Raw genomic sequence first — 11,714 nt, 5'->3', positions numbered from 1 at the left:
GAGAGGGAGAGAGAGAAACACAAACAAAAGCAGGGTGGAAACAGAGAAAGATGAGAAGAGAGGGGGGAAGGTTCACGCCGCCATGACCGGATTTGTCACCTCTCTCAGCGTAGGGAGCACAGAGCGTGGCACCATGGGAAATTACCAAATCAGAATGCATTGATTTTCTTCAGGGAGGAGGCAAAAACATTCCTGAAAAACTGACATGGTTGAGAATTAAGAAGGAGATTGTATCAGACCTTTGTATTATTGAGAGCAGAGAGTGGTAGACTTTTGTTTTGTGAGGATGCTGAATAAAAGCACTCTATTGTACGCCTCTGGTACGCAGGGACTGCATATGCATCAGGCCGACTATTACATCCTCTCTCTCTCTCTCTCTCTCTCTCTCTCTCTCATACCTCTTCGACTTCCATTTGTCTCTCTTTGTCCTCTTGTACTGTAATTACCATAGTGTCGCCAAGGTAGGACCGTGAGCTTCACTGCAAAGAATAACTTAAAGTAATTGTATAACTGTGTGTATGTGCGCGACAGAGCTATCATAAGTGTGAAGAGGTCCCACAGCAGTGGACGGAAAATAATCTCCAAATGTTGTGCGTTCTGCCAGCTTTCTCTCCCACACATTTCAAGCCCTGAACGGTCCTTTTCCCAGGTTTGGTCAGCTGAGTCATCCGCCACAGGGAGGTTGACCTTGCAGGCCAGTGTCACAGGAAACCAAGCCGCAGCGATCACTGCCTTGACTGCGACTTCACCCCGTATCCGACATTCCACGGCGTCTGCTACAGCTGTAGCATTTAATACTCACCATTTGTGTCACTAGCTAAGAAACAGCTGTTTTTATTTCACAGTTCTTTTAGAAGACACAAACTCTGTTTCAGAACCTAGTGAGCTGCCTCGATGCCAAACTTTCCAAGACAGCAACCTAACCATCATAGAACCTCAAGCAGGCACAGAATCTGTTCCTGCATTTCTGCAGAGCTGTAGAACGTTCTACATATTCTATTTAACACATACTATCAAATCTAAATCTATTTAGTGGAACAGTATAGACAATTTGGAAAAAACAAAAAAAGATTTTGATCACTCTACATTGGCATCAACGTACAGTATTCCACACAAATAGAGCTTCTCCAAGAGATTTCCAACAACTTTCAATAAAGTTTGTCTTAAGCGTGACACTAAGGTACCAGACAACAAACATAATACATACACACACACCATTTTTATCTATAATTTTCAGTACTGAATGAAATCTAAGTATTTAAAAGTCAATGTTTCTATTGGCTCATCCGTAATCTTGGGTTCATTTTTTCCACTAAGCTTATCAGAATTCATTATGGTATTGCATCCACTGCAAAGGGTTCAAATTGCCTTAGAATTAAGCCATAACTATATCTTAAGATGCATAGCGTTTATAACAGTCTTCATGTTGGGAATGTGCCTTACTAGGTTTTAAAAACAGACCAAATAGTTTGTGTCACTCGTTCATTCATTCTACTCAGTCCATCTTCCTCTCTCTGATGGTGATCAATTTCAAGGTGACCCTGGCTGAATTACGGTGAGTGTTTTGTGCTGCAGCCTGGACCCAGTAATTAACACCAGCGCCTAATGAAGTCCAGCTGCTCACCGCGCTGACTGAGAGGCTGCCAAAAACCAGGAGAGCCCCTGTCAGCCAGCCTCATCCTCCTCGCTCGCTCTCACTCACTTCCGAAGGTCAACCTCCCTCATCAGCACTCAGTCAGTTTATCTCTCTCTCTTTCTCCCTCCGTATCTATTCCTCCCGCAACATCTCTGTACCGAGAGGGAGGGAAAAGCACTGATCATGCATTCCTCTCATCTCATCCCTTGTTCCTTGCCAAATTCACCCGCCCGTCACATCCCTCGATCTTGATGATACCCAATAATCTTCTACCCTCACTCATTCTCTTAATCTCTTCATACGTTTTCCATCTGAAATTGTTCAACAAATTCAAGGTGAAATATCTGAATATGTTGGTGATGCTGAATAACCAGTGAGGACACAGCATGATAAAACCAAGCCAATCACAGAATTCCTTCTATATCCCAAACTTCTAGATTACTTTAAGCAAAAAAACTAAACAAAAACAAAACAAAAACATTTGTATTTATATTTATATTGATATTATATTTATATTTATATAGATTATATAAAAAGTTTTCCTTTTTTTTTTAAGCACACAGAGAGAAAAGCACAAGTTTAAACTAGGGATGGACAATATTAATATCTAGGCATCACAGCCTTACTATTTATAGTAAACAAAATAGCTATTAATTTTGAGATTTGCTAAATATTATAATCAACTATGCTATTAAATGATTACTGTTTTTACTGATTAGCTAGATTACCTTCAAGTGAGCATTAAATGATGGCAAATGTCATCTAAATGTAAAATAGTAGAAATAAACATGCAATAAAATATAACTATTCTATTATATATTGCATATATAATATTATATTTACACTAAATATATGTATCTAGTATTTTATTTACAATGTGTTGTTGTACATGTATGTTTTATTATGTAATATATGTATTGCATAATGTAATATACTTTTCATTCTCTAATATATGATATGGTAACAATAATTGTGCATCCTATGTTTAAACTTTTAAAATGTAACAGAACAACTTTCCTCAATAAATCACATTATTTGAGGTTACAGTCTGTATTCCAAACAAGCTGGGAAAAGTTGCAAGTTCAAGTTTAAAACTTATGAACAATATACCACTAGTTAATGAAATGAATGCTCTAAACAATCCAGATGTAACTCAAAGCGAGAAACATAAACACAGAATGCCTGTGAACACAGAGTTATACATACAACAAAACAAGGAGACAGACAAACAGCAGAAGCATGTTAGAGGCATACCCACAGGGTAAAAGTGAAGATTTAGAGAGAATCCTAAAAGAAACCTAACGGGATAGGCCTATCTTAGATCTACCATGTCCCACACCTTCTGTTTTTTTTTTATCTGCAAGTCACACCTCTGAGTTCCCTTCTGGATTCATCCTTCCTGCCTTCCATCTCCTCTCCCACTCTGACTCCTATTCCGGATCAAAGCCAAGATTCCTGTCATACAGGCACCTCTCACCGCTCCTCAGAGAGCGGCCTTTGAAGAGTCCGACCCCAGGTGGCCCCTTCTCCCACACACGGGCTCGAGCGCACGCACATACACTGAGGGCCCCCCCCCCGCCTCTCTGGGACCTCCGCCTCCGCCCTTCCATCGAGAGTGTGCCTTCCCGATTCCTGCGCATCTCACATAGAGCACTGATGAGCTATGACATCCGCTTATTCCTTCCTCCCACACACACACACACACACACACACACAGTATATATACTCACACACTGAGCTGATGTGCAGAGGCAAGATCACACCAGACAGCAGATGTTAATTATCAGGCAGTATTTAGGGGGCTTTATTTGCAGAGTTTACCTGGCACCGCTGTATCACCTGCACCGCTCTGCTTTTCTGACGACAACTAGAGTGAACTTGGGTTCTTACAAAATCTATACCTTGTCCCCACCTTTTCTTCTGCTAAATCGCACACTCCTTGACCCCCGCACACCTTGATTGACCTCCTTAATGGGACAGTTTAACCAAAAATGAGACCTCTTCATTCTTAAATGATTTTCTCACCCTCTTGTTGTTCCAAACCTGTTTGACTTTCTTTTTCTGACCGCTTTTCCTTGTGATTACCATGAATGGAGACTTTAAAGCTTCAATAAGGATGATTAAAATGGTCCAAATGACTCATGCTCCACATTTCAAGTCTTCTGAAGCCATATGATAAGTTTTTAGGAGAGAAAGACCAACATTTAAGTTAAGTAGAACCAAAAAAGTCTGATTCATGAATGAATCATTCACTGCATCAAGTGATTCACTGAAAAGATACAACTCAAACGAATGATTCATTCACAAATTGGACATTACTAGTTCTTTTAGGAATTCTCGTGAGGAAATCTAATAATAATGGCATAGATCTATGCTGTTTCTCACACAAAGTTATCATAAGGCTTCAGAAGACTTGGAATATATAGTGACTAAATCATATGGAACATTTATAACACTTTTAAACTGAAAGTTTAAAGATTCAGTCCATTCATAGTAACTGCATAGAAAGAACATGCAGAACATTGCAGAAAGAACATTAATAAATAAATACCTACAGAATTTTTAAATTTGGGTGAACTATACTTTTAACACTGCACCCTTATCACATTTCCTCCCCCTCATCACGCATTCCATTGTGTAACGTCATGTGCACGTAAGTCCTCTTCGCCAGCTACGACAGATGCCACTGTCACTCGAGAAAATAAATTCAGAATACTTAATGAATTAAGTGAGGACCAAATTGCGGCTGGCCCCCTTTCATTATGCACAGATAGGCAGGCAGCTTGTTTGTCTTTTTAACAATTACCGCACGGCATGGAGAAGGGGGGGGTTGGGAGGCTGACGAGCTCCTGATATCGCCGCTCCTTCCCCTCCACGGCAGCTGGCTGAGACACACCTGGACGGATCTGGGACGGCAGGGAGGGAAAGGGGGAAACGGGGCAGCTGCACCTCTACCAGATTTACCTGAGAAAGATGTACACACATGCTGCTAACATACCAGCATGTCAAAGATTCATTCGGATCTAGCGCTTCCCGTGTCAGAGATTGCGATGTATCAGTAAATCCGATCAACTATAGACACATTCCTCCGCAGTGTTTTCTCTAAGCACACCTGCAACCCCTACCCATGCGATTTCACCACGTCGCCCGCAAGTGTACCTCATTTTCCATTCTGTTCCTACACCTTTTGGAGGAGGCTCCCCCTGAGCAGGTCTCTTATAGATCTCCAAACAGCTTGTAATTACCTTTAATAAACAGCATAAGAAGCAAATCAAGCGCAAACGTGGCAAAATGAGCTCTCAGGGGGATCAGACATCACTCATCCTTGCAAACAAACATTTCGGCAAAACATTGCTGCCTCACTCCCTTTTCAACATGACATTCTCTGTGGGGGCTATTCAAAGGAGGGAAGAAGGAAGAGAGAAAGGAATTAGGAATTAAATTAAATCAGTGGTGTTTGGTCATGGAGAAAGTTAGGGGTCATGTGCTACCACAGCATGTTTGAGCTTGAATGTGAATTTATACACAAACCTGCATACAGTACAATAAAAATGCATGATATATAAGTATCATACTGATTATTTTTGTCTTTAAATTAACATAACACTATAAATTGCATATTCAACACTATAAATTAATCATAACATCACTGTTGAATGAAATCTTTAAAAAAAAACTCAAATACAACTCTGCCATTTAAAACAATATAATATTAAAATTATAAATGTTAGTGTTTTATGGTAAATGCATTTAGAAAAAATGTATAAAATATAAAATAGATGTTATACATCAGCTATTTATTGGTTATTGGTAAAGACATTTATAATATTACAAAATATTTCCATTTCAAATTAATGCTGTTCTTTTGAACTTTCTATTCATCAAATAATCCTGACATTTTTTTTTTTTAAATATTAAGTACAACTGTACTTAATAAAAATAAAAATGGTTCTTCAGCACCAAATCAGTATATTAGAATGATTTTTGTGTGATTCTGAAGACTCTTCATAAATCCACATGTTAAAATCTTCATTACTTATTTTTAATTAAAAATTTTAATTAAATAAGTTAATTTTTTAACTTATTACAAATTACATTAAATAATATTTCACAATTTAGCTGTTTATTACTGTACTTTGAATCAAATAAAAGCAGCCTTGGTGAGCATAAAATACTTTCAAAAACATTAAAAAATCTTACTGACCCTACACTTTTTAACAGTAGTGTAGGTTATGCAATGACGTGCTGAATAAGTAAGGCATGATATACAGTTGGATGGTTGCTGCCAACAGGGTCATCAAGACCCTGATTTGAAGCACACTAAATTAATAAACAAAACATAAAATATTGATTTTAGATTATTTTATTACATGAGAGAAATGAGACAGCGAACAGGCAACATACAACTAGTATAGCTATGTAAGAAATATGTTACCAGGGGCTAGGCAACGTTCAATTATTTAGTTTAGCAGTCATTACACAAAAATATTTGAGTGCAGAATGACCATTCAAAATCAAGTATTCAGAACACCATATGCAGATGTGCATATGTTTAACCGTGCACGTGTGTTGCATTGATTTGGTCAAGCTCAACTCCCTCAATCTTTCTCTCTCCCTCTCTCTATTCACCTCTAGCAGCACACCCTCCATCATCCCCCTCAATCGTTGCCCGGCTCCTATGAGGTTCCGCCTGGCTAGCTCCAGGTGGTCTATGATGTGCATGAGGGGCTGTCATCTGTTCCCATGCTCACGTACTTGCCACATGGGCTGCAGTAGAGAGCGCCACACCATTAACAAGCCATAAAAACCAACCCAACCTTTTTAAAACATCAGAACACTGAGGAATAACTGCTCTCACCAAAGCCACTCAACCTAACATCGGCTCGGCGTGCACAATAGAGACATCAGGGGCTGGATAACAGGGAGTGACATGCAATGTGAAGGAATGATGATTTCTTTTGCTCTCGTGACTACAGAATGGAGGGTGCTGGAGTATGGCTACACACACACACACACACACACACACACACACACACACACACACACACACTGTGGCCCTAGGCTAGACACTGGCTTGCTCGTGTACAGGCGGCTCAGTGAAGTGAACCCTCATCCACATTATCTACATCCATTGACTCCTAAAGCTTCTTGTGTGCTGCCTCATTAAGTCTGTGCTGACACAGACAGACCGCGCCAGGTCTCCTTTAGTAGCCAGCCTCCGTGCATGTGTGTGTGTATATGTGTAAGTGTGTGTGTCTCTCTACAGTCTACAGCAGTGGTTCTCAACCTTTTTTTCCACTGGGCCGCACTATGGTCCAAGTGCAAGTCTCGCGGGCCGCAAGCATATCATTTACATATTACGTCACCAATACAAACCAACCAATTACATTCATTGAAATAAATAAATAATTCTACTCCCCATAAATAAAACATCTGATGCTGTCAGGAGCTGACCAATTTTGTTAAATTCGGCTCGAAAGGAGTAACAGCACAATGAAGTTGCGATTGTAAGTTGCAGTCTGTAAAGACGCACACGGAAGCATGACTTGACGCGAGACATTGCAGAAAATGTGCGTTCACAAATGTAGCCTATGTTGATCCAAATATGGAAAGCACTTTCGAATTTAATATGAGGTCCGAAAGTCCAGCACTCTCCTACTTTCACTGCTGATACTGTGACTATTCTTGTTTGTATGTGTTCCTTCGCTGGCATTTTCCACATTTCGTTTTACTCCTTTAAAAACAAATTTGTCCATTCTGATGCTCAATTTTACCGAACTAATGGCTGTTGATAACTATTTGAATTGAATTCTGCCAAAGTGCGCGCTTGTAGGCTAAGTGTTCGTTAAATGCATAACGTTAATTATGTGAGTAGGTCTGCTCATGTCTGAAAAAGAATATATGAAAAACAAAATTATTTTACATAAAAACATTAGGCTATAGCTTATATTTCTTTAGTACATTTTTAAATTAATGTAAAAACTAAAATGAATTGTAAAACTGAAATTTTTATTTTTTTTTTGTGTTCAGCATGGTGGGCCGCATTTGAATTTGTGACGGGCCGCGGGTTGAGTACCACTGGTCTACAGCATGAGCTGGGCATCACCTCCAGCAAAATAAAAAGCCTGCACTGCTCTGTGGCATCACTTTCTGTTAAAAAAAGATAAGCACCGGTCATCTTTATCACAACGAGACAATCCCGCAATCCTTCACTCTGCACTAAAGAAATATCTGACTTTGCTTGCGCACATTAAAAATGGATTTTTGACAAATAATAGCTGTGATGTGACAATGCAAAGATTCAAATATGGAAAAGCGCACCCACAGTTGAGACAAGAAGACTATTATGACATAACAGAGAACACCCTGGGGTCAATCGGCAAGCATCTATGTGGCGTTGCCTTGACAACACATGTGCGACTCGTGCTCCAGGCATCAGAATCACTGGGATGACTAACTAAGAATCAACGGTGACATTAGCGATGCTCTCTGGAGAGCAGCCTCATTCAGGTGTATGTGCATTCATGCCCCTGGCCCAGCCCCATGCACAAATAACCAATATGACAAAGTGTGTGTGGGTGTGTGTGTGTGGGTGTTTGTGTGTAAACTGGCAGAGGGAATGGAGTATGGAAATCAAATGACATGATAATATAAGCAAGGTTGCGCCCTTTTAAGTTATTTTTGACATCACATTCTAAATCAAATCATATTCTACAACAGAAATGAGAGTCTCATGAACTGTTTATTCTAAAATAAATGTATTTTAAATTTGGAATAATGCAACAAACAAGACTAGAAGACTAGACAGAATCACATTTTAAATTTGAATGTATAGAAGAATTGAAAAACAGAATTGAAATTCTACTAAATGTATTCAAAGAATGAATTTTATGAAACTAAAGAAGCAATTAGATGATAGATAGATAGATAGATAGATAGATAGATAGATAGATAGATAGGCAAGTTTAAAAATGTTTCATTTACTCTCACAAAGCTCCAAAAACATTTTGTTCCAAGCTCACTGAATACACCACAACCGCCCACATTTATATTGAAACAACTCCTATTTTATGTTAACATGGAGGAAGTAGGAACTAAACCACCATAACAAGAAAATACTATCACTCCACTTGATATAAAGCTAACAAAAACGCAAGATGTGAGGGAAGTCCACAACACATTATTATTTTAATCCTGTCCCAACGTAAATCCGGCTTTGCAAAGACTGTTGCCGAAGGGCGGAGGCTCCTCAGTAAAAGCCATTTCTCATTTCACATGCTGCAAAAATGGTCTGTTTAATTCTGAGGGTATGGAAAATGAGCATGAATTATGGGGACCTGAGGGAAAATAAATGAATGACAAATGAAAAAAGTATGGCATGACCCCTTTATGTGACCAATCATGCACTGTTCTGTACTATAGCCCCGGTCCTTCTACTCAAGCAGTGAGAGATGTATGTGTGCTTGAGGGGGGTCATTCATTCAGGTAATCTAGCTAAGAATGGAGAGAGATAAGGGGGAACAAACCTTGCAGCTGGGCGGGCTCTCCTATGGGCCGTCCGACAGGCAGGGAAGGTGGAAAGAGAAGGCAGGGTGACAGTTAGTCAGCAGCTCTATGACCACATGAGGGTTAGATGGTGGAGGTCAGACATGGGGGTCATGGCTCACTCATGGTGACGGTATGTAGGGAGACTGGGCTGCCATGGTTTTGCATGTCTTAAATTGTCAAAATACACTAGAACTAGAAAAATAACCATTGTTATGGTGTGAGTTCCCTCTAAAATGACACTTTGTCATCATTTACACACCCTCTTGTCATTCCAAATAAATCATAAGAACCACTTTAATTATATTTTTGTCATTTTAACTTAAAATCACTTTTATTACTAGGAAAAGACCATAAACTACTCCTAAACTTCTGGTTTTGTTTTCCACAGATGAAAAAACATCATACAGGTTTGGACAAATATTAGGATGATTAAATGTCAACATTTGATAAACTATTCTTTTAGCATTCATTATCCTAACATGGCTCCAGAATGTTTGTCACATACAAATGAACAAACTTAAAGGGATAGTTCACCCAAAAAAGAACTCACCCTCGTATCCAAACCTGTATGACATTCTTTTATCTGCTGTAGTTTCAACTGTTTTTGACAATATAATGAAAGACAACTGGGTCCAAAACAACACTGGACCCTACTGACTTTCACTGTATAGACCAAAAATAACACATTTCACAGTAAAAAGAAAGGCAAACAGGTTTGGAAAAAGCATCGAGTATGAATTTTTATTTTTGCATGAACTAGTACCTCCCAAAAATTAAAAATGTGTCATCATTCATGTCGTATCTTGTGCAGAAGAGAGAAGAAGATATTTTGAAGAATGTTGATAATCAGTTTTGGTTCCATACAATGGAAGTCAATGGAAAACGCAACCGTTTAGTTACCAACATTCTTCAAAGTATCTTCTTTTGTGGTCCACAGAGGAAAGGAATTCATACAGTACAAGTTTATAACGACATGACAAAACGGACCTTTTGGGTGGACTATCCCTTTAACAACTTGTCCTCTAACGCTCAATCCTGAACCTTTCACAGATCACAGCGGTGCGATACAAGAGACCCTGGAAAAGTGAAACGGGGAGAGAGAGAAGCGATACAGCTGAGACGAGTGAGGGAGAATCAACATTGGACGGAGGGGGGTGAAGAGGCTGACTACAGCTCAATCCACTAATCAAAATAAAAGTTTTTGTGTACATAATATATGTGTGTGTACTGTGAATATTTATTATGTAAATACACACACATGCATGTACTGTATATATTTTGGAAAAATATGTTGTTTATATATTAAATATATTTATATGTAATATAAATTATATGAATAAAATATATACATATATATACTGTATGTGTGTATATTTATATATACATAATAAATACACAAAGTACACACATATATATATTATGTAAACAATGTTTTATTTTAGATGCGATTAATCGCGATTAATCATTTGACAACACTATTTTACATGTATCTGAATCACAGTGTGCAGTAGAAAGTCTCCATTTCAGAAAAGATCATTTATTTTCAGAATTTAAATAAAAAATGAGTCAAGTTCAAACAGACCAATGGGATGCGACCGCTTTGCAGGTTGACAGAGCCTTGCGTCAATGAGAGAAGAACCTGAACAGAAGCTGAACAGACGATCACTGCAACATGAAACTAATGATAATGCAGTATAAAAACCACACAGTAAATAAAAGTCTGCATGACCCGGTGCAGTCTGGAGCCGTCGGTTGTTTGATGAAATCAGGGCAGTGCTAATGAAATTCATTTTTCCCGTACACACGGATTGCCGCCTCCGTGCTAAGTAAAATCATTACGCGGTCTCTCCGCACAGAGACAAACGTCTACATTAAATAATCACAAGGCTTCAATCAACAGGCAGGGAAAAATAAACCCACATTCCTCCAGGCTCACCGCCTCCTGGAGAACGGAGCTCTGATCGCATTCGCCTGCCTCACCAGTCAGATTAATTAAAACACTAGGCTTTTTCCACCCCTCCCATCTCAGTGTAATCAAGCTCTTTTGCAGCAAACCGCAACAGCTCGAAATCTTTATCGATTCCCTCACCTATGCTCAACGCCGCTTACATGCAAACGCAGGCAGCGAAGATTTGAAACGACACCCAACATAATCTAAACCTAAATTAAAGATCAAGTCACAAAACCTCAAGGTGCCCTAACCACCTGAAGCATGCCTTAGGAAGCCTTCAGGTGTGTAAAACGAATGTTAAAGGTGTGTGTGTGGGTTTTTTTTTTTTAATTTGTGGGAGGAAAGTCTCTCGTGATTGGTGCACGTTCCTCTTGGGCTGCCGGCGGAGCAAAGTGACGGTACAGAAAATGACACAGGCAGCGTACTCACACAGTGGTGGGGCGTTCACAGGAAGGACACAAGAGAAAAGAGGAGAGGAGAGGAAGAGAGGGGAGCAGATGTTGCAAGTTTGAGGAGGTAAACTGATTGAGATGAGGTGTCACCTCAGCCTACTGGTGACTGTGAGAGCGAGAGGGGGGA

General features: G+C 39.4%; 1 protein-coding gene across 1 annotated transcript in view; it reads right to left on the bottom strand.

Moving 5' to 3' along the window:
- Nucleotides 1-1,835: 1,835 nt before the first annotated feature.
- The window catches only part of LOC107686333 (zinc finger protein 423-like), a 19,302-nt gene continuing 9,423 nt past the window's right edge, over nucleotides 1,836-11,714 (bottom strand). The window contains exons 4-6 of the mRNA XM_016483300.1: nucleotides 4,443-4,600; nucleotides 3,538-3,603; nucleotides 1,836-1,947 (exon numbers count right to left, since the gene is read on the bottom strand). Coding sequence (XP_016338786.1) covers nucleotides 1,836-1,947; nucleotides 3,538-3,603; nucleotides 4,443-4,600 — 336 coding nt within the window. The remainder of the gene's footprint in view (nucleotides 1,948-3,537; nucleotides 3,604-4,442; nucleotides 4,601-11,714) is intronic.

This window comes from Sinocyclocheilus anshuiensis, unplaced genomic scaffold, assembly GCF_001515605.1.
Source record: "Sinocyclocheilus anshuiensis isolate Anshui unplaced genomic scaffold, SAMN03320099.WGS_v1.1 scaffold481, whole genome shotgun sequence".
In the NCBI taxonomy this organism is placed as follows: domain Eukaryota; kingdom Metazoa; phylum Chordata; class Actinopteri; order Cypriniformes; family Cyprinidae; genus Sinocyclocheilus; species Sinocyclocheilus anshuiensis.
Note: the sequence above shows the minus strand (reverse complement) of the source record. Positions and strands in the feature narration are given on the sequence as shown.